Here is a 23,247-nt window from a genome sequence, read left to right as displayed (position 1 = left end):
TCCTGGAAACAATGAAGACTTTAACAGTGATCAGAGTCACAGACTGATGGGCTGAAGTCTGAGAACAGGAAGTCTTCATGCTCTGATTCAGAGTTACAGCCACAGATATCAGAGATGCTCACAGTGAGCTCGTTCTATTCACTGACTGACAGATCAGTCACATCAGCATCACAGAGCACAGTGTTACCTGTACAGGTGTTTTTCACAGCATCAACAACTACAGATGCTTTTATCAGCCATGCTAGCGCCTCCTCCCGGCTAGAAAGAAGCTGTTTCCAGCTCACAGAGTGGATCCATGTCCACAGAGACGCTGTTTTTGGACCAAGCCACAGCTGTCCCAGCATGCAGTGCGCGTCCTGGATTAAAGCCTCTACAACAGGCATCCCCAAATGGTGGACCTAGGTCCGAATCCGGACCGAGTGATGGTTCTGTCTGGACCCATGCCCAATATGATGAATTCACAAAAGTAGATCATTTTCATGGAGCATTTTTTCCAGCAACTATTCAGAGAGCACAATGCATATCTGTGGCCACTGATGAGTCTACAGCTGTTACTGATAATGCTCAGCTTTTAGTGAGATTTATCACACAGAGAGGAAGGAGCTCTGTGAGGATCTGCTGGCTGTAACACCACTGGAAACACATACATGAGGAGAGGACATATATGCAGCAATAAAAGAGATGCTGGGAATAAGGCACATAGATCTGAGGGTGTCTCTGTTTCCACAGATGGTGGTCCTGCCATGGTGGGAAAAGAGCGAGCGGCTGTGACACGAGTGAAACAGAACAACCCAGATCTTGTTGCTTTCCACTGTCTCATCATCAGACTGTTTTGTGTTCCACTCTATCAGAACATTTTACTGAAGTAATGAACACAGTGATGAAGCTCATCAACTTCCTGAGGGCATCCTCATCTCTTCAGCATCTCCTCCTGAGAGAATTCCTGTGAGATGTTGAGGCAAACACTAATGATCTGCTATTACACAACAGTGTGAGGTGGCTGAGTGAAGGCAATGCACTGGAAGAAACAAATGACTGCGTTCTTAAAGCAGTTCAAGAGTCAGAGAGCAACACAGTTTTCACTTTTTCTGCAAGAAGAGCACAAGATGGATATGGGTGCTTTTTTTAGTTGACATTACATCACATCTTAATGAGCTTCATTTAAAGCTGCAGCGCAGGAACAGTTCAGTTGCTGATTGGATGACAGCTGTTTGCTCCTTCCAGAGGAAGCTGAACATTTTCCAAGAAGATCTTGAAGGAGAGCGTGAACACTTCCCAAAACTGCAGGAACAGATTCGGGGTGAGAGAGATGTTTCTCCCTCTGTTGACTTCATAAACAAACTGATGGAAACTTCAGTCAAAGCTGTGACAGCTTCTGCCTCGGGCAGCAGCTCCTCCTGCTGATCCAGAAACCTTTGCTCATCAGAGAAATCAAAGGCTTTTCAAAGGAGGCGACACACACATGTAAGAGGATGCATGCAGGATCTCTACAGCCTGAGCTCATTGATCTGTGAGGAAATGCAGAATTCAGAGAGCATTTTGAGGCTACTGACCTGCTGCCTTCTGGCTGCAGCTTGTGTCTGAGAGTGTGCTCCCTGTTCTGACCAAAGCAGCACTGCACACACTGACTGTGTGGATCAGCTTACAGCTGGGAGTCAGCTTTGTCCACCATGAACTTGATAAAAAACCAGCACCGTTCTAGACTCACAAATGAACACCTACATGTCTGCATGAGAACTTTTAAACTGTATTTTATTTTGAGGTTTCTTTTTGCTGAAATAAAGGTTTTAAAATTATTTGCCTGGCACTATTTTTAAATATTGTAAAATAGTGAGTTGTACACCATAAGTGCCATTTGTTAACAGTGAAAATGTAAACATACGGTGAGCAAGACCATAAGACAAAAGTTGGACTTTTGTTCGGACCTTTTACTAAGAGGAAATTTTAGCTCTGGACCTCAGTGAGTTTTAGTTGAATACCCCTGCTCTACAAGGAGGAAGACTGCACCCAAGACTGTAAAAACTACAAGTCTGAGGGTAAAACTACAACTTCCTCATTCATGGAGGGAGGAGCAGTGAAAGTGAAAGTGAGTCCGTCGCCAACTTGTCGTCTTTCTCCGCGGAGTTCGGAGCCTTTTGTATCCTTTCAGAGACAGCCCGGAGAGCCGTCCCCGTGTTTGTGTCCACGCAGCTCTCCGCAGCTTCAGCACCGAGGGGGACCCTTTAGACTTTAGAGACAGCCCACAGCGAGTCTGTGACAGAAACGTTGGCAGCAGGCCGTTAGCTGAGCCTCCATTTTCCTTCAGAGAGCAGGAGGAGGAAAGAGGAGCTGAGGCAGGGTGAGTGTAACACAACGTTGTTGTTGTTGTCCTGTCAGAGTCTCTGAGTGTGTTTGTCTCTGTGGACTGTAGAGGAAGAAGGTTTAGTTCTCAATAACGTGTCTGCTTCAATAAAGAAACAGATCACAATGATTCTGATGATCAAACTTTGAAACTTGCTGCTTTTTCTAACTGCGCACTTTGACTCACTTCCTGTTCTCGGCTCTGCCGCCATGTTGCTCCGTCAGTCTCTTGTTCCCACTCGTGTTTTGGAGTTTTTGGATGTTTGTTGGTTTACTGCTTTGAGGATTTTGGATTTCAGGATCAGACTTCACTAAAACTCTGCGTTTTTTAGCCCTGAGCTGAGGGACACTGCTTAACAGTCAGCATGTGAGATGGGAATTGACAAGAATTTAGCAATTCCGATTCCATCATCGATATCACTTATTGATTCAATTCCTTCTCGACTCTCTTATTAATTCTCATTGAGTTAGTAAATAAAATTTACCACAAATGGTTGATTTGCATGAACTTTTTAATGTAAAGTAGAAAAAAATTAAAATAAGGTATAAAAAGAATTCCTCTTTCAAAATGAACACTAATATATTAACATTTTAATGTAAATGATGTGTGAGAAGAAGCCTCTGAGCCAGCCAGACTCTGGCAGACCTCATCAACTAAATGTTACAGTAGATGGAGATTATTCATACAGTAATAGTGAAAGCAGTGCAGCAAAATAGAGCTGCAACTATCGATTATTTTAATAATCAAGTATTCTATTGATTATTCCATTGATTAATTGAGTGATCTGAAAAAAAAAATACTTTTTTCGTATTAACAGTTCATCTGCATATTTTAACTTCCGTACTGCAGTTTTTCCCTGTGTGAAACAAACAGGGTGGATGGAGCAGCTACAAAGTTCTCTTTTCTTCATTTACTGATTAGATGGTTGATGAAGGACCTCCAGCTGTTTCCCAGTAAAGGTTTTTTTTTTTTCCATCAATATTTTTTATTTATTTTTTTACAAATATATTTGCCATATAGCCAATACAATCAACAAGACAAACAAAACCCCCTCTTAGATACATATCTGCATAAATTCCTCTAAGTGTACAGGAGATAGTAGTCCACTGCTGAGGCACCCTTGTTTAACATTATGGCTTAACATTGATCTTGTCTTTAGCTGGTTTCTTCATTTTGGGACAAGTCCATTCCTTCAACAAAATTCCAGAAGGGTCTCCAAATGTTTTCAAATAGTTCACTTTTCCCTTTTTGGAGATAGGTTATGCGCTCTAAAGGTAAAGTCTTCAGCATTTGCCTGATCCATTGTTTGATGCTTGGTCCTGTTGTTCTTTTCCAGAATAGTGCTATCAGTTTTTTAGCTTGTAGTAGACACATATCAATCAATAAATGTTCATATTTGCTATACAGAGTTTTTTTTGGATACAGACCTAAAATTAGAAAAACCGGATCAAGTGCAATATCTTTTGAGACAAGACATTCTATAGTTATTTTGATTGCTTTCCAGAATTTTTGAATTTCCTTGCATTCCCAGATACAATGAAACCAAGTCCCTTTTTCTTCTAAACATTTTGTGCATGTGTCTGGTATACTAGGATTGTACCGATTTAAATTGACTGGTGTAATATAGATTCGCATTAACCATTTATATTGCAGTAACCTTAAGTGAGAGTTAACAGTTTGTTTTTGAGCTTTTGTACAAACCCTCTGCCAATCCTCCAGTGATAGATTTACTCCTAGGTCTGATTTCCAGGCTTCTAGTTTCCGTGTTGAGTCATCTGGGGAATTAAAAACCATAAAGTTGTAGAATTCTGAAATCGCACCTTTCCTTGTGCTATCTTTGCAAGCCATTTCTTCTAGTTGGGATTTTGGTGGCTTTGTCAAATCTTTGTTTTTTGTCCTAATGTAACTTCTGAGCTGAAGGTATTTAAAGAAGTATTTTCTATCTATATTAAATTTTTGCCTGAATTCTTCAAAAGACAACATGTAAGCTGAATTTGCTTGATACAAATCATGAATTTTATCAATTCCCTTTGAGGCCCATTGTTTAAATACAACGTCTGTTCTTCCAGGAGTAAAATCTTGGTTTCCCCATATAGGAGTAAACTGTGATAGTATAATTGGTTCTTTGGTGAGTTTCTTTACATCATACCATATTTTAATCATGTTTTTAACAATAGGGTTAACTGTTTTTCCCAACAGTTTTGGGACCGAATCGGAAAAAATGTACAAAGGTAAAGTTGGACTTAACGATTCAGATTCCATTTCTGTCCATTGAGGGGCGTTCCCGGTATTAAAGTAGTATCTAATAGTCCTGAGTTGGGCAGCCCAGTAATACCACTTCATATTCGGACACCCTAGTCCTCCCTCCTTATGTGGTAAATGTAAGAGCGACATTCTAACCCTGGGCCGTTTATTTTGCCATAGAAACCCAACAATTAACTTCCTAAAATTATTTAACCAGTTTGTGGGAGGCGGCAGGGGGATATTTTGAAAAATATACAATACTTTTGGAAGTACATTCATTTTGTAGGTGTTGATCCTTCCAATCAGTGATAAGGGAAGGGGCATCCATCTATTGATATTTTCAGTGATTTCTTTAGTTAAACATTCATAATTCTTCTTTACAATCATATCTAGGTTTGAAAATATTTGAATTCCTAAATAAGTGAGTTCTTTAACAACCTTAAATGCTGAACTTATTTCTGGGGACCTTTCTTTTTCATCCAGCAATAGTAGTGATGATTTAGCTCTATTTAAATTATACCCTGAAATATGACCATATTCCTCTATTAAGTTAAGCAAATTTGGAATAGATTCTTTTAAGTTTGAAATGAACAGGATTATGTCATCTGCATATAATGAAAGTTTGTGTTCTACTTGTCTAATTGTGATGCCTGCTATAGATTTATGGGATCTTACTGTCATGGCCGGGGAGGAAACGGACGAGGAAGGACAAACATGCAGGACTCCGGAGATGGGCATAACTTAAAGGCATTTATTAAAGTAGGGAAAAACAATACAAAAACCGTTCAGAAGGGAGACGAAGGGGAACCACAGGGAGCACAGGAACACACGGGCACACAACATCAACGACGCGACAGAGAACAAAACAAAACTGAGGGCTTAAATACACACTGGGTAATCAGGGCAAGAGGAAACAGCAGGGAACAACAGGTGAGGCAAATGAAACTAATTACACAGGGGAAGCAAAGCTGAACACAAAGCACAGGAAAACCAGACTGTCAAAATAAACAGGAAGTGACAAACCAAGGAACATACTGACTAAACACGGGGAACAGGCACAGACTCAGGACAGAGACGCAGACATATCACAACACTAGGAAATAAACTAACACAAAACGCTGGGCCAACGGCCCAGGACATGACAGTACCCCCCCCTCAAAGGCCGGCTCCCGACGGCCAAAACAAGAAACAAAACCAGACCAGGGCGGGAGGCGGGGGACCAGGAAGGAGGGCCCGAAACAAAAACAGACAGGGAGCAAACAAAGTCAGGAACAAACCCAAAACACAAGGAAGCACTGGAGCAAGGGTAGAGCACAAGGGCAAAAAACAATAAGCACAAGGAACCGAACAAAGAAAAGCAATGGCACAAGCTGAATACAGTCCAAAAACCAGAGCAAAAACACGGGGATGAGAAAACAAAAAAACAACCGGAATGAAACAAAAAGCGACGGCACAAGGCCGGAGAGCTCCAATGTCCAAAACAGGGGGTCGAAACAAGGAACAGTCCAGGAGCTACGACAAAACAAAAAACAGCAGGGGAAAAAACAGTCCACAGTTCAGGGGAGTCAGTGGGAAATCCAAAAACAAAAAACACACAGTTCAGGAGGCCGCAGAGGCCAAGGGGCCACAAAGCAAAATCCCAACGAGGGAGGCCGACCGCGCTCCCAGCGGCGGCGGCGACGAGGACGAGAAGGAATCACTGGAGGCCGACCGCGCTCCCAGCGGCGGCGGCGACGAGGACGAGGAGGAATCACTGGAGGCCGACCGCGCTCCCAGCGGCGGCGGCGACGACGAGGGGGAGTCACTGGAGGCCGACCGCGCTCCCAGCGGTGGCGGCGGAGACGCGGAGAAGACACTGGAGGCCGACCGCGCGGCATGCGGCGGCGACGAGGAGGGGTCACTGGAGGCCGACCGCGCTCCCAGCGGTGGCGGCGACGAGGAGGGGTCACTGGAGGCCGACCGCGGGGCGTGCGGCGGCGGCGACGGGGAGCAGACACTGGAGGCCGACCGCGGGGCATGCGGCGGCGGAGAAGGGCGACCCCGGGCTCTGGTGGGGAACCCTCGGGTGACGTGGAGCGCTCGGACTGAGCAGAGACCCCCACCGGCTCGGACTGAGCGGGACCCTCGTGCGCGGAGCGCTCGGACTGAGCGGAGACCCCCATCGGCTCGGACTGAGCGGGACCCTCTGGCGCGGAGTGCTCGGACTGAGCGGGACCCCCTGGCTCGGACTGAGCGGAGACCCCCATCGGCTCGGACTGAGCGGGACCCTCTGGCGCGGAGCGCTCGGACTGAGCGGAGACCCCCATCGGCTCGGACTGAGCGGGACCCTCTGGCGCGGAGCGCTCGGACTGAGCGGGACCCCCTGGCTCGGACTGAGCGGAGACCCCCATCGGCTCGGACTGAGCGGAGACCCCCATCGGCTCGGACTGAGCGGAGACCCCCATCGGCTCGGACTGAGCGGAGACCCCCATCGGCTCGGACTGAGCGGGACCCTCTGGCGCGGAGCGCTCGGACTGAGTGGAGACCCCCATCGGCTCGGACTGAGCGGGACCCCCTGGCTCGGACTGAGCGGAGACCCCCATCGGCTCGGACTGAGCGGGGCCCTCTGGCGCGGAGCGCTCGGACTGAGCGGAGACCCCCATCGGCTTGGAGTGAGCTGAGCCCATGGGCTGAACGGGGCCTACATAGTGAGGCACCGGATGCGTAGGCTGGGACCGCGGAACAGGGCACACTGCTGCTTTATTGAGCAGCAGGGGCTGCTCGAGGAATAGCCGAAGTGCAGGGGACTGCGTGGAAGCAGGCCGGGAGACGACTGGCTGCGTGGAAGCAGGCCGGGAGACGACTGGCTGCGTGGAAGCAGGCCGGGAGACGACTGGCTGCGTGGAAGCAGGCCGGGAGACGACTGGCTGCGTGGAAGCAGGCCGGGAGCCAGAGAGAGCGGGCTGCGTGGAAGCAGGCCGGGAGCCAGAGAGAGCGGGCTGCGTGGAAGCAGGCCGGGAGCCAGAGAGAGCGGGCTGCGTGGAAGCAGGCCGGGAGCCAGAGAGAGCGGGCTGCGTGGAAGCAGGCCGGGAGCCAGAGAGAGCGGGCTGCGTGGAAGCAGGCCGGGAGCCAGAGAGAGCGGGCTGCGTGGAAGCAGGCCGGGAGCCAGAGAGAGCGGGCTGCGTGGAAGCAGGCCGGGAGCCAGAGAGAGCGGGCTGCGTGGAAGCAGACCGAGAGCCAGAGAGAGCGGCTGCGTGGAAGCAGACCGAGAGCCAGAGAGAGCGGGCTGCGTGGAAGCAGACCGAGAGCCAGGGAGATCTGGCTGCGTGGAAACAGACCGAGAGCCAGGGAGATCTGGCTGCGTGGAAACAGACCGAGAGCCAGGGAGATCTGGCTGCGTGGAAACAGACCGAGAGCCAGGGAGATCTGGCTGCGTGGAAACAGACCGAGAGCCAGGGAGATCTGGCTGCGTGGAAACAGACCGAGAGCCAGGGAGATCTGGCTGCGTGGAAACAGACCGAGAGCCAGGGAGATCTGGCTGCGTGGAAACAGACCGAGAGCTAGCTGACACTGGGGCCTGAGAGGGAGCTGACACCACTGGAGCTACAGAAGGAGCAGGAGCTGAGGGAACTGGGACCAAAACCGAAGGAACTAAGACAGGGGCTGAGGGAACTGACTGAGAGGGCACTGAAACAGCTGACACTGGGGACCGAGGAAGAGTTACTGGAGCTGACTGAAGGCGAGGGAGAGCGACTGGAGCTAGAGCTGACTGAGACCCTGCTGCTGCAGCTAACACAGAAAACCGATGCGAAGGCTTGGACCTGGTTGCCCCCACCCGCGGAACAGGAACGGGTGCAGAGGTCAGCCCGTCCGTGGCTGCCCCCACCCGCGGAACAGGTACGGGTGCAGAGGTCAGCCCGTCCGTGGCTGCCCCCACCCGCGGAACAGGTACGGGTGCAGAGGTCAGCCCGTCCGTGGCTGCCCCCACCCGCGGAACAGGTACGGGTGCAGAGGTCAGCCCGTCCGTGGCTGCCCCCACCCGCGGAAACAGGTACGGGTGCAGAGGTCAGCCCGGCCGTGGCTGCCCCCACCCGCGGAACAGGTACGGGTGCAGAGGTCAGCCCGTCCGTGGCTGCCCCCACCCGCGGAACAGGTACGGGTGCAGAGGTCAGCCCGTCCGTGGCTGCCCCCACCCGCGGAACAGGTACGGGTGCAGGGGGAGCTGGAGCCAAGGGAGCGGGAGCAGGGTGAGCAGAGGGAGCTGGAGCTAACTGAGGGGTCTGAGACTGCGACTGAGGAGGAGCTGGAGCTACAGCTGACTGGGAACACTGCGACTGAGGAGGAGCTGGAGCTACAGCTGACTGGGAACACTGCGACTGAGGAGGAGCTGGAGCTACAGCTGACTGGGAACACTGCGACTGAGGAGGAGCTGGAGCTACAGCTGACTGGGAACACTGCGACTGAGGAGGAGCTGGAGCTACAGCTGACTGGGAACACTGCGACTGAGGAGGAGCTGGAGCTACAGCTGACTGGGAACACTGCGACTGAGGAGGAGCTGGCGCTACAGCTGACTGGGGAGACGAGAAGGCTGGAGCTACAGCTGAGGTCTGTGGCGCTGGCTGTGGATGAAGGGTGGTGATGACAAAGTCTTTCACGAGCCCATGCAGAGAGTCCAGCAGCCAAGGATGGTCACACACTAGCCCTTGCAGTTTGGCTGTGATAGCTTTTTGCTCAATCTCGCATGGGTCAGACAGCAGCTCAAAGACCAACGAGTCCACCCACCGAATGATGGTCTGCTTTGCCACCTCAGGGAGGGGAAAAGCAGCGGGGTCCTGTGAACGTCTGTCCTTGTTAGTGGGTTGTTTTGTTCTGTTGGGCCGAGATGCATGAGTTTCTGCCTCCAAAATGTCCACCATCAGGGGAGAATCGATTATCTCTACATTGGCGGGTAGCCAAGAGAGATCTGGCTGGCAGCTGGTGGTGTGAGAAAGCCCCTTATCCCAAACGGTTGTGATACTGGAGTCAGTCTTACTCACAGAGACGGTAGTTTGCGCATGACGCTGTGACAATATCCGCGGCGTTATACCGCTCGGGTCTGGGGGGGCCCCCCACCGATGCTGCCGGGAACTCCCCCTCCTCCGTGGCCGCCGCGACTGCAGTGGAAGGGGGAAGCCAGTGAGCGGAGCCGCAGATGAAGGACGCTGACGGGCACTGTTCTGAAATGCTGGGCCCCCCAGCGCCAGACGAGTGCCGTTGAAGTAGCCGGAGCTAGCCTGGTCTTTAGTATGGTCGCGTCGTTCTGTCATGGCCGGGGAGGAAACGGACGAGGAAGGACAAACATGCAGGACTCCGGAGATGGGCATAACTTAAAGGCATTTATTAAAGTAGGGAAAAACAATACAAAAACCGTTCAGAAGGGAGACGAAGGGGAACCACAGGGAGCACAGGAACACACGGGCACACAACATCAACGACGCGACAGAGAACAAAACAAAACTGAGGGCTTAAATACACACTGGGTAATCAGGGCAAGAGGAAACAGCAGGGAACAACAGGTGAGGCAAATGAAACTAATTACACAGGGGAAGCAAAGCTGAACACAAAGCACAGGAAAACCAGACTGTCAAAATAAACAGGAAGTGACAAACCAAGGAACATACTGACTAAACACGGGGAACAGGCACAGACTCAGGACAGAGACGCAGACATATCACAACACTAGGAAATAAACTAACACAAAACGCTGGGCCAACGGCCCAGGACATGACACTTACAGCTATAGCAAGAGGCTCCAATGCTAAAGTAAATAGCAAAGGGGACAAAGGGCATCCTTGACGACATCCTCGTTTGATCATGATTGGTTTAGACACATTTTTATTTGTTAATATTTCTGCAGTGGGATTTAAATATAATAGGTGTATCCATTTTTTAAAATTATTTCCGTAACCAAAACGATTTAAAATGTTGAATAAATAGGGCCATTCGACTCGATCGAACGCCTTTTCGGCATCTAGGGAAAGAAGTGCAGTTCCTGAATTAACACCCAAGCCATGTATAATGTTTAGGAGCCTCCTCACATTGTGTAGACCCTGCCGTCCCAAAACAAACCCATTTTGATCCCTGTGTATCACTGAAGGAAGTGAGTCTTGTAAGCATATTGCTAGTAATTTACAGAGTATTTTTAGGTCGGCGTTAAGCAACCTTATTGGCCTCATGTTCTCACATTTATTGCTGGGTTTCCCTGGTTTGGGTAGCACAAAGATTAAAGCACTTGTCATAGATTTTGGTAGGCAACCACTGCAATATGCCTCCTGAAACATCTCTAAAATAGGTCTTGTTAATTGTTTTTTACATTTTTTATAAAAGTCCATAGGGAACCCATCAGGTCCAGCTTTCTTTCCTGCCTTCATACAGTCAATGGCCTTAGCCAACTCTTCTTCTGTAATTTCAACTTCCAACTGTTCTCTATATCCTTCATCTATCGAGGGAATATCTAACTTATTTAAAAATGAGTCGTGTTCCTGTATATTGGAGGTGTCTTGAGAATCATACAGTCTTTCATAGTATTTTCTAAATTCTTCATTAATCTTGATTGGGTCTACTAAAGTTTCCCCTTCACTATTAATAAGAGAGGTTATGTTTTTTTGCACTTCCAGTTGCTTTATTTGCCATGCCAAGAGTTTCCCCTGTTTTCCTCCTTGTTCATAGAATGATTGATTTAATCTTAATAAACTGGAGGCCGCTCTGTCTGCAGATTCTTTTTCATATTGCGCCTTTAGTAACAGCAATTCCTTCTCTGTTTCTGTGTTGCCATTTCTAAAAGTTTGTAGTTCTAGTGATTTAATCTTAGATTCTAATAGTTGCCTGCTCTTGCGTTGTTCTTTAGATTTTGACACGGTGTAACTGATTATATAACCCCTCAAACATGCCTTAAAAGCATCCCATTTTATACAGGCTGAAGTTTGTGTGGTATTGATACTAAAATATTCGTCTATCTTTTCTCCAACATAATTAAGAAATTTCTCATCTTTCAGCCATTTCTGGTGTAAGCACCATCTAGGAGGGTCACTCAATAGGTTGTTGTTAGAATATAGTAAATTACAGGGAGCGTGATCTGATAGTAGTATACTATCGTAGCAGCAATCAGTTATATTTGAGAGTAATTCCCTTGAAATCAAAAAGTAGTCAATACGCGAGTATGTTCCGAATGTTTTTGAATGGCATGAGTAGATTGTTTCAGTAGGTTTTAAATGTCTCCAGATATCTACTAAATTTAATTCGTTCATGAAATTACGTATTGTTTCCCTACTCTTGGTGTGTGTTTGGTCAGCTCCTGAGGCCCTGTCCAGAGTGGGGTCCAGAACACAGTTCCAGTCGCCCCCTATTATGTAATTTCCTGTCAGTGAAGAAAGGGGAAGAAAGAAGTTGGTATAGAAAACATCATCATCAGAGTTGGGACCATACACATTTACTAAGTTCAGAGTTTCTTGTAAGATGGACCCCTGAATAATCAGATATCTCCCCAATTTATCTTTAATAACATTGGTCACCTGAAAAGGAACGAATTTATGAATCAGGGTCATTACTCCTCTGGCTCTTGATGTAAATGGAGCTGCATATACTTCCCCCTGCCACCTCCTACGTAGTAAAGGTTTAATGGAGGTTACAGGGGGAAAAGTTTATTTTGGACGCTAGAAAAACGTTTCCTTTCGCTCCACCGGAGCTCACCGTCTCAGTAACGGCTCCGCCTCCTTGTGCTTGCTGCCGCGCACAGACTGCACGTAAAACAGCTGCTGCTGTTGAAAAACTGAACATAAATTTGTAATGCCTTTTATCCACAAGCACCCCCAAGTTGCTAATCAGGCATTAAGGCATGAAACTAATTTGATTAAATTAACTGCATGTTGGAAGTATTTCTGTCCTTTGTTGAAATCAAAGCTCAGCATCTGTTGCGAGTGGCCCTAGTATCATCTTTTTATGTGAAATACAACCAGAGTTTAGATCGCTTCTGTCTTGACGCCATGTTGGATATATTCAGAACCAAATAAGGCGCGTGTGTGATGTCATCACGCAAATGCGTCCTCATGTCAGTGGAACCGATGGGCAGAACCATTAGGCAGGCAGACTAATGCCATGTTTCCATTAGTACCTACTCAGCATGGGTCAAGTCGACTCGGGACGATTCGTCACGGTCTTGTTTTGTTTCCATTGCAATTGAGGACCACCACAGTGTGGGTGGAGTTGATATAGCAGCATGGGCAGTAGTGTCTTGACGTAACTTGTATGCAACTCAAAAACATAACACAACAATGGATGAGATAGAGGCAAGCTAACATAGCTAAGGCCAGTTTTCTATTGTCATCATGAATAGGTCCCCCGTACAATGTTTTAATGGATGAAGGTTATTATTAAGTATATCCCTATACCCCGAATATGCTCAGTGTACTTCAAAAGTACTGCCATTCATGTACTTCCAGCAGCAATTACCGTAATAACACCACAGTAATACCCTGTGTTGGTTGTGAAGTGTAATTTCTCAGTTTTCAGAAACCAGAAACCGCTCTGTGCTTGGAACCCCAGCTGAGTGGGTACTAAAAAAGTACCTGGTACTAATGGAAATGCCTACAAACCGTGCCAAGTCGAGTTGAGCTGGGCTGACTAGGTACTGATGGAAACGCAGCATAACAATTCCAAGGATCTGAATTACTGGGATTCCTATCAGTAGTTGCCATGTTAACAGACACTGAACTAAACCTGAGAATCTCATCAATATATGAGGATGGAGACAGCGATTACATCACAGATGTTTGTTTTTGCAGAGCTGGAGGCTGCAGGTGTGTTGGTACCACCAGAACAATCCCAGCTGTTGAGGTCTGCATCATGAAGATGGACAGGTGCTCAGAATCTGAGAGTGATGGTTGATCACCTGTTTATATGGCTTTCATGATACGATTGATCAATAATTAATGTAACATTAATAGAAATATGTTTGTGTTTGCAGAGGTCAGAGGTCACAGTCTCCAGCACCCAGCTGTCTCTCTATGAGGAGTGACCAGTCCAAAGAAAGACCTCCAGGCTTCAGTAATGAAGCTGCACCAACAATGTTCTTCAATCATGGACCTGAGCTGACAATGTAAGAGAACTGCTGACTCACAGAGTTCAAAGGTCATTTATATAAATGTGTTCTACCTCTGACATCATCATTTATCCCTAATGGCGGCTTTTATTGGAAAAAGCACTGATTGCAGTTTTTTAAGCTGGATCGTTGCATAAAAATGGGCCGTGCACTACAACGAGAGTTCAACATACCCAGGCTCTGTGTGTTATCTGGATTCACTTATCCTAACATTGGTTTAACCAAGGCTTTAACCTGTGTGTTGACATGAAAGGGGCGGGGCTGTCAGCACCTAACCAATCTAAAAGGGGTGTTTTATGGGTCATATAACTTTCCTCCCACAGAAAATGAACAAGCTGCACATATAAACATGTTCTCCCAGCAGAGTCTGAATCCCACTGAGAACATGCTGGAAATCAGAGACTCAGTGAAATCGTGGCTTCCAGCTGATTTGAACTGAAACTCTGAGCATCACCTGCTGCTGACAGCTTAGTTTGTATTCTCTCAGCTGCAGACTCGCTGCTGTTTGAGGCTCTCAGAGGAAAGATTCAATATAACAACACAATTCAAATGTAGCCTTAGTCTACAAACAAATCTGATCTGAGGTCAGCAAGTACAGTGTAGCTGTCCTGTCTGCTCATCGAACAGTAACACTGTTGTAAAACTGTTTGCTGCTAACAGAAAAGAGAAATCAAACCATGAAGCTGCATCTAAGAATCTATAGACCCTTTTACTGTTTGTAAACAATGATGACGTAGGTAGCGATGTGCGCGCATTTTGGAAACGGAAGTACGGCGGAGTTCAATAGCGTTTCAATCTACGAGAAGGGATTATCAACGAAAGATCGTCAAACTACTTGCAAAAATTAACTTTGACCATCGACAACCGACTCCGATCCTTGTGGTACGTTAGCAAGTTGTCCAGCATCCATGGGTGGATATATACGTGTATTTGGTGGAGAAACCCAGCGTATACACCCAAGAGAAGTTGCAGCGCATACAAGTCACTGGATACTTACAATTATGTTGTTTGCAGCCGTGTACCGAATGCCAAATATCACGACACAGACTCGGAGTTTTGTGTCTTGACGGCAGAAGTTCTTCCAAGTCAAAGACAAGGAAACAGGAGCGCTGTGTATGAGGCTCAGGTCATTGTAAACAAGTCAGAGAGCTACGTCCTCACAGCGGATTGTACCTGCATGGCAGCGTGAGTACTTCCTTAAATTGCTTTTCTAGCTTGTTAAGAGTTTTCTGGCTGAAGATATTATTGATTTACAATGGAAAAAATATATATATACTGTTCCAGTCACACTGTGGGACATGTTCAACCATTCATGTGTGAGTCTGCTCAGACTTTTGACTGGAACTGCATTTTGTAATCTATAGTACGATTAAATATTAATTTAAAAAGCTGGACTCTCTGAGTCCAGCGATGCCTCACCTGTAACTAGCCACACTACAGTTTTAAAGCCAAATAGCCTACCAGCTAATGCTGTTTACTTTAGATATTAGTATTTATCTAAACCTGACATCCCGGTATAACCAGAGTAGATAAATAACTTTACCTGATCGCTTCAAACGTGAGCGTTTCTGATCGTGTCCTCAGTCCTGATCGTGCCCAATTTTTATCAGTAAATTTGATGTCTTCCAACCACAGACGCCTCCGTTTTCTCTCAAACAGCTGGGATCCCGTGGGATTCGGTACAACTTCAGTCCACTTTTGGTAGAGCAGAAATTCTGACAGCCAAACGTGCAACAGCAGATATTTTGATGCTGATATCGCTTTTAAATCACGTTTAAATGCTGCGAAGACTCGTTGTTCTTATTGATTTGAATGGAGCAGCAGTTCACTTCCGTTTCCAAAAAGCGCGCCCATCCTTTGATGACGTAGGCTGTAAAAGGGTCTGTATAAACACAACTGAAAAACTTGAGACCCTCCTGCTCTCCCTGCAGGGGTCGAGTGATGCTGTTTTCTGGAGAACTGATTGGTCAGTGGACGGAGTTTCATACCTCTGATCTCTAACCTGGAACCTAACCTGCTCCAGAGTAGGTTAGGTTCACAGCATGAGTAACCATGGCGATTTAACCCAGTACAACATGAACCACCTTCATAGTACAGAAAGCCCAGGATTAACCCCGGAAGTTACCTGGATAAGACCAAATCCTGCTACGTACTGCAGGCCCCAGATTAACCATTTGCTCCGGCATTAATCACGGGTCCTTTTTTACAACTTTGTTACATTTCCTGGAATGTGGTGCTCATAAGGATCATTTTACTGGAAGGTGGTGCTCATAAGGATCATTTTACTGGAAGGTGGTGCTCATAAGGATCATTTTACTGGAAGAAAATTCTTAGGATCTGCTGCCATCAGCACCCCTTTCATGTGACTGTCCAGGGGAAACCCTGGGCTAACTCAGCGAGTTGATAACCAGTTTCATGTGACCGCTGTTGAATTGTTAAATGCTGCTAACAAAGTCAAGGCTGCACCATGTTACAGTAATATACAAAGGTGTTAATGTGAATGGTCTCTGTAGGTCACCAAGAAGCTCCCCATCTCCTGGAGAGTGACTTCCTGTTCTCCTGACCATTCAGTCTCTTTACCTGTTGTTTTCATTGCTGTTGTTGTAGCCTAGTACCCCCATGACCCTTTGATGTCCTACTTTTGTTCTTTGTGTGTAATTAGCAACCCTTCCTCCAAATTCTGTCACCACCCCTCTCTCCCTTGTAGTCTCCTGTATAGATATCATTCTTGTAGATGGCTGTGTGTTGGTTTACCTACTCAGACCCACCCTCTGTTGAGGTCTGCATCATGAAGATGGACAGGTGCTCAGAATCTGAGAGTGATGGTTGATCACCTGTTTATATGGCTTTCATGATACGATTGATCAATAATTAATGTAACATTAATAGAAATATGTTTGTGTTTGCAGAGGTCAGAGGTCACAGTCTCCAGCACCCAGCTGTCTCTCTATGAGGAGTGACCAGTCCAAAGACAGACCTCTAGGCTTCAGTAATGAAGCTGCACCAACAATGTTCTTCAATCATGGACCTGAGCTGACAATGTAAGAGAACTGCTGACTCACAGAGTTCAAAGGTCATTTATATAAATGTGTTCTACCTCTGACATCATCATTTATCCCTAATGGCTGCTTTTATTGGAAAAAGCACTGATTGCAGTTTTTTAAGCTGGATCGTTGCATAAAAATGGGCCATGCACTACAACGAGAGTTCAACATACCCAGGCTCTGTGTGTTATCTGGATTCACTTATCCTAACATTGGTTTAACCAAGGCTTTATCCTGTGTGTTGACATGAAAGGGGCGGGGCTGTCAGCACCTAACCAATCTAAAAGGGGTGTTTTATGGGTCATATAACTTTCCTCCCACAGAAAATGAACAAGCTGCACATATAAACATGTTCTCCCAGCAGAGTCTGAATCCCACTGAGAACATGCTGGAAATCAGAGACTCAGTGAAATCGTGGCTTCCAGCTGATTTGAACTGAAACTCTGAGCATCACCTGCTGCTGACAGCTTAGTTTGTATTCTCTCAGCTGCAGACTCGCTGCTGTTTGAGGCTCTCAGAGGAAAGATTCAATATAACAACACAATTCAGCAAGAGGCACAACAAGCCCCGCCCCCACAGACATTTTACCTGGTTTGAATGTGTCCCTCTCCAAACCCTGAATCATTGAGGTAGCTCAGAGGTCCTGCTGTCCATCACCATCATGTTCCAGGGTTTAAAAAGCTGAACAACAGAACTTTGTTTGTATGAATGTTTCTAATGTTAAATTCAAGCAGCCTGTAAACCCAGATTCTGGATCAGTTTCAGTTTTAATAAGAAGTTAAGCAGGATCAATTGAACTGCTAGTTTTGCTTAATATTGTTAACAAACATAACAAAAACAATACACTGTTACCCCTGCCCTGGAGGGGGATTTACACTGCATACAAATCTGATCTGAGGTCAGCAGGTACAGTGTAGCTGTCCTGTTTACAGTGGGGAGAGACAGGAAACGGGGGGAAAGACACACAGGCGACAGGCCGGGACTCGAACTTTCACCGTCCGCACCGCAGCAAAAGTATGTGGTCACCGGTTTCACCACTACGCCACCCGGGCACCCAGGTGTCCTGATTTAGGATCAGATATTAATGCTGATACAACAATAATTGTATTTATTACTGACGCTGATCAGGGAAACACAAAGACTTTAGATGCAGCTGACAAACTTCAGACCCTCCTGCTCTCCCTGCAGAGGTCTGAGTGATGATATTTTGTGAGGATCTGATTGGTCAGTGGGCGGTGATTTCATACCTGCTGATCTCTAGTCTGGATCATGGCCTGTTCTGGAGCAGGTTAGGTTCACAGCATCAGTTACCATGGCGGTAAGAAGTGAAGCACCTTTGTAGAAAACCCAGGATCAACGATGAGGTTCCCTGATAAGATGAAGTCCTGCTTCATAGTGCAGACTCTGACTTAGCCAATGAGAGAGTTAACGTAATCCCTGCCTCAGTAACCATGGTAACAACCTCTGTGACCCTAACCTGCTCACTGGCAGGTTTTCTTCACCAAACTCTGAGCGTCTCTCTGACTCCTCCCCTCCTGCTGCACCTGAACCACCTGTCTGATGCTCTGATTCATTTCCTCATCCATGAGGTCAAAGGTCAGAGTGAAGCCTGCTTCATTGCTTCATGCGGATGTTCATGAGTCCACCATCAGGACAGCTCTGAGCAGCAACATGTTCATGGCTGCAAGGAGAAAGCTCTGCTGCCCACAGAGCTCTCCCAGTATCTGGGACCGGCACCAGTGCCCTGTGACCCCTGTGACCCCTGAGGCTGCTTTGTGGTTGTTGTGTATTTGCTAACAGTTAAACAGCTACATTAACATGTGCAGCAGCCGGGTTAGCATTCATGCTAACTGTTCAATACTTCACTGCTGCTGAGACGGGAGCTTTACTGACCTCTGAGATTCCTCCTAAAGTGTCGTTCAGTGCTGTGAACCTCAGATACTGCAGCTGCTAGTGGGAGGGGCCGTGTGCCCACCTGTGTGCAGGTGCTGTGTGAAGCTGTGTATCAGCTGGAGGAGGCAGAGACAGCACTGTTGTTATCACTACTACTGCTAATGAGTATCTAACCCGAGGAGCCAGATGAGATTCAAATCAAAGTTTCTAATGAATGAAGAAACAAGACCGAATCCAACACAGTGAAACCTGGTTTATGGTGTTTGGGGCCTGTTTTACTCTGTTTGTGCCAGAAGGTCAGAATTATGAATCATACCATCAAATTTTAAAGGCAAACATCAGGATAATCTGTGAACTGAGTCATCAGAGGAAATATAAAGATAAAGGCAGAGTGAGCCTAACCCCAGAGAAATGTTGTAGCAGGACCTGAAGTGAAGGAAGTGAGTCCTTCATGAGAGCAAAGCCACCAACGTCCCAGAGCTGAAGCTGCTCTGTGTGAAGAACTGAGCTCAGCTTCCTCCAAGCTGATGCAGGATTGATCCACAGCCTCAGAGACGTGGAGCTGCAGTTCTTGTTCCACAGTGAGGTCACAGCAGACACTGAAAGCAAAGCTTCAGCTACTTTTTATTCCTCATAAACATGCATTATGATGATGATGATCAAGTTTCTCTCATCTGTTTGTTTGGTTTCTTCTGTGTCCCAGTTCAGGGGCTGCGTCCTTCATAGGCCAGAAGTGAGCAGCTGTTAAACTGGACGGTCTCACCTTCAAACAGCTGTTCATGCCATTACATCAGTGTAGCTCTGTCGCCTAGCAACCGTGACAGTACATAAAAGCCAAAGATTAATTTCCAAATATCCTGATGGGGCTTCAGTGAGACATTAAAGTTAAATAAAACTTTCCTGTTATGAAGCTTCACTTTAATCTCAGCCAAACTGATGTGTGTCAGGAGTCAGGCGTTCTCTCCGGGGATAATGAGCCTTGTATTCAGAGCAAACTGCAGGCAGATCACTCAGTGTTTAATCAGACAGGAAAAGCAGTTCATTAGTGCTGCTGAGATCAAAGGAAGCATCACTTTGGTTCCAGCCTGAATGCTGGATTCAAACAGGAAGTAGCTCCACTTTTCCTGTTCTCTGTGACCATCAGAGCTTCTGCACAGTGTCGTCACATCTGGATCTTTGTCAGCAACAGTCAGCAAATGATTTTAGTGATAAAGAAATGTGTTCACAGAGAGAGGAAGAGGAACGGTGTCTGTGTGGAGGAGCAGCCGTCCTGCTGTGCTTCCTGTCAGGACGTCCTGAAGGATCCGGTCTCTACCAGCTGTGGACACTGGTTCTGCAGACAGTGCATCTCCTCATACTGGGACCAGTCTGCTTCATCAGGAGACTCCTCCTGTCCCCAATGTGGAAAAAGACCCAGAACCAGAGCTGGACTGCAGACAGCCAGTCAGAGCAGCTGTGGCCAAAGTAAGACTGAACATCTGTCTGCTGATGGACTCATTTCTGAAAACTGGACTTCTTGTTGTGTTGTTGACACATTTCAGAGTTTCTTTCTCTTTAGTCTCAGTGGTTTTCTGTCTTTCAGCAGATGCTGTTCTGCAGGAGGTTTTAGAGGAACATAAGATCAGTCTGAGGAGGAGATGTGAACGTGTGACTGAAGGAAGTGATCAAACAGGAAGTGGAACCCTCCTGAACAGGATCTACACTGAGCTCTACATCACAGAGGGACAGAGTGAAGAGGCTCATACCCAACATGAGGTGAGGCAGCTGGAGACAGCTTCCAAGATGGACGCCCTCCATGACAGACCAATCAGGTGCCACGACATCTTTAAAGCCTTCCCTGGCCACAGAGACCCATCAGAGTGGTTCTGACCAATGGCGTCGCTGGCGTTGGAAAAACCTTCTCAGTGCAGAAGTTCAGTCTGGACTGGGCAGAGGGCTTGGAGAACCAACATGTCAGTGTGGTGATGCTGCTTTCATTCAGGGAGCTGAACCTGATCAGAGATCAGCAGTACAGTCTTCTGGAGCTGCTCATGTTTTCCATCCAACATTACAGAAGGGTCCCAGCAGAGAAGCTCGCTGTCTGGAAGCTTCTGTTCATCTTTGACGGCCTGGATGAAAGCAGACTTTCATTGGATTTCACCAACAGGAAGCACGTGTCTGATGTCACACAGAAGTCATCAGTCAGCGAGCTGCTGACAAACCTCATCGAGGGGAAGCTGCTTCCCTCGGCTCTCGTCTGGATAACTTCCGACCTGCAGCAGCCAATCAGATCCCTCCTAGATGTGTGGACAGGCTGACAGAAGCACGAGGCTTCACTGATGCCCAGAAGGAGGAGTACTTCAGGAGGAGGTTCAGTGATGAAGAGCTGTCCAGCAGAATCATCTCCCACATGAAGACATCCGGGAGCCTCCACATCATGTGCAGAATCCCAGTCTTCTGCTGGATCACTGCTACAGTTCTGAAGCACATGTTGACTACAGAGCAGAGAGGAGAGCTGCCCAAGACCCTGACTGACATGTACTCACACTTCCTGCTGGTTCAGACAAAGAGGAAGAAGAACAAGTACCATGAGGGACATGAGACGAGTCCACAGGAGCTGACGGAGGCTGACAGGGAAGTTCTTCTGAAGCTGGGGAGGCTGGCGTTTGAACATCTGGAGAAAGGAAACATCATGTTCTACCAAGAAGACCTGGAGCAGTGTGGTCTGGATGTGACAGAGGCCTTGGTGTACTCAGGAGTTTGTACAGAGATCTTCAAAAGAGAGTGTGTGATCTTCCAGAAACCAGTCTACTGCTTTGTTCATCTGAGCATTCAGGAGTTTCTGGCTGCAGTCTACAGGTTCCACTGTTACACCCAGCAGGAAGATGGAGGTTGCTGGAGGACTTCCTGGGGAAAGAATATGATCAGTCAGCTCTGGATGATTTGTTGATGAAAACAGTAAAAAATCCCTCCAGAGTAAAAATGGCCACCTGGACCTGTTTGTTCGCTTCCTTCATGGCCTCTCTCTGGAGTCCAACCAGAGACTCTTAGGAGGTCTGCTGGGTCAGACAGAGAACAGTCCAGAACCATCAGAGAGTCATCAACAACCTGAAGGAGATGAACAGTGATAAAAGCTCTCCTGACAGAAGCATCAACATCTTCCACTGTCTGATGGAGATGAACGACCTCTCAGTACATCAGGAGATCCAGAAGTTCCTGAAGTCAGAGAACAGATCAGAGAAGAAACTCTCTGAGATCCACTGCTCAGCTCTGGCCTACATGCTGCAGATGTCAGAGGAGGTTCTGGATGAGTTGGACCTGGAGAAGTACAACACATCATGGGAGGGACAACTGAGACTGATTCCAGCTGTGAGGAACTGCAGAAAGGCTCGGTGAGTCCAGATGTGCTCATTAACATCATTAATCAGAAAAATATTTATCTACAGTTTTATTTATGGGGAAACTGTGTGTTGTGTGTGTGTGTGTGTGTGTGTGTGTGTGTGTGGTGTGTGTGTGTGTGTGGTGTGTGTGTGGTGTGTGTGTGTGAGAGAGAAAGACCAAAGACTGCTGCTTGTTGTAGTTGTGTACTGTCAGCAGGGGGCAGTGTGACAGTGTGTGCTGCTGTTGCTTGTTTAGCTGCAAAGGTCTGATTATAGTTCCAGCTTCCATGAATGCTCTCAGGTCTGAGGGACATAAACTTCATCATCAGCAGGTGAGCGTGAGGCTCCGTGTGGACCTGCCTGTTTGTGGCTACACGGACTTCTCCCAGAAGAATTCCCATTACATCAGTGAGGGAGGAATCCCTGTGACTGGGGGGCTTTTTCTCCAGTAATGGCTCATTTTTACCCCCAAATCACAGTGAATGTGACTTGTGTAGTAAATGTGATGATGTCAGTCAGCAGCTGCGCTTCTCCTCTCAGGCTGTGAACAGTTTGATCATCAGGAGGAGCTGCAGGAGAATCAGAGGAGCTCTGATAGTGAAACAGTTTTAAATGTTGCTCCTGCGTCATGGTTTTATTTTACATGTATTGTTGCTGCTGCACTGACTCGTGTTAAAATCATTTTGAAGTTATAATCAGACCATTTTCCCTCCGTGCAGCAGCAGATTAATTGTGACCGACTGGAGCGCTGCGAACCGCTTTTAAATGCTGGTAGAATTGCAGCCACATATGATAGAGCAATAATTGATTTGCAATCATTGATAGAGCAATAATTGATTTGCAATCATTGATAGAGCAATTGTTGATTTGCATATGAAACCAGAGGATTTACACTTAGCATCATGCATTCAACATGTCCCATAGCGCTGTATCCTTCCTCTAACAGGTTCGCAAGCATCGCATAGAAAGCGCTAACAGCTACATGTGCTTCATCTTGTGCATTAGCATGTACAGCTATTAGCGATGGCTCTAAGAGTTTGAAGTGAACGACAGGAGCCGCCTCCTGATTGTGAGCCGTTTCTTTTTTTTTTGTGGAAGCCGTATGTGATTGGTTAAGATGTGTGGCAGCATCTGTGGGTCTACACTGAGCGGGAGGGGAGGGGCCCCGGACACGTCATGCAGTGAGTACAGAAACCCCAGAGAGGGGGGGTTCCTGCAAAGCTGGCTCGGAGACAGGAAAGAGCAGAGGAA

The 23,247-nt window shown here is 47.0% G+C and overlaps 1 protein-coding gene across 10 annotated transcripts in view; it reads left to right on the top strand.

The window, feature by feature from the left end:
• Positions 1-2,058: 2,058 nt before the first annotated feature.
• The window catches only part of LOC115799963 (NACHT, LRR and PYD domains-containing protein 14-like), a 214,553-nt gene continuing 193,364 nt past the window's right edge, over positions 2,059-23,247 (top strand). For 8 of the 10 annotated variants that reach the window (XM_030757265.1, XM_030757261.1, XM_030757263.1 and 5 more), the window contains exons 1-4: positions 2,059-2,338; positions 13,384-13,458; positions 13,566-13,697; positions 16,610-16,741. In XM_030757265.1, coding sequence (XP_030613125.1) covers positions 13,445-13,458; positions 13,566-13,697; positions 16,610-16,741 — 278 coding nt within the window. In that variant the 5' untranslated portion in view covers positions 2,059-2,338; positions 13,384-13,444. The remainder of the gene's footprint in view (positions 2,339-13,383; positions 13,459-13,565; positions 13,698-16,609; positions 16,742-23,247) is intronic. The other 2 variants (XM_030757259.1, XM_030757260.1) reach the window with 2 other exon arrangements.

This window comes from Archocentrus centrarchus, chromosome 20, assembly GCF_007364275.1.
Source record: "Archocentrus centrarchus isolate MPI-CPG fArcCen1 chromosome 20, fArcCen1, whole genome shotgun sequence".
NCBI classification, from domain to species: domain Eukaryota; kingdom Metazoa; phylum Chordata; class Actinopteri; order Cichliformes; family Cichlidae; genus Archocentrus; species Archocentrus centrarchus.
Note: the sequence above shows the minus strand (reverse complement) of the source record. Positions and strands in the feature narration are given on the sequence as shown.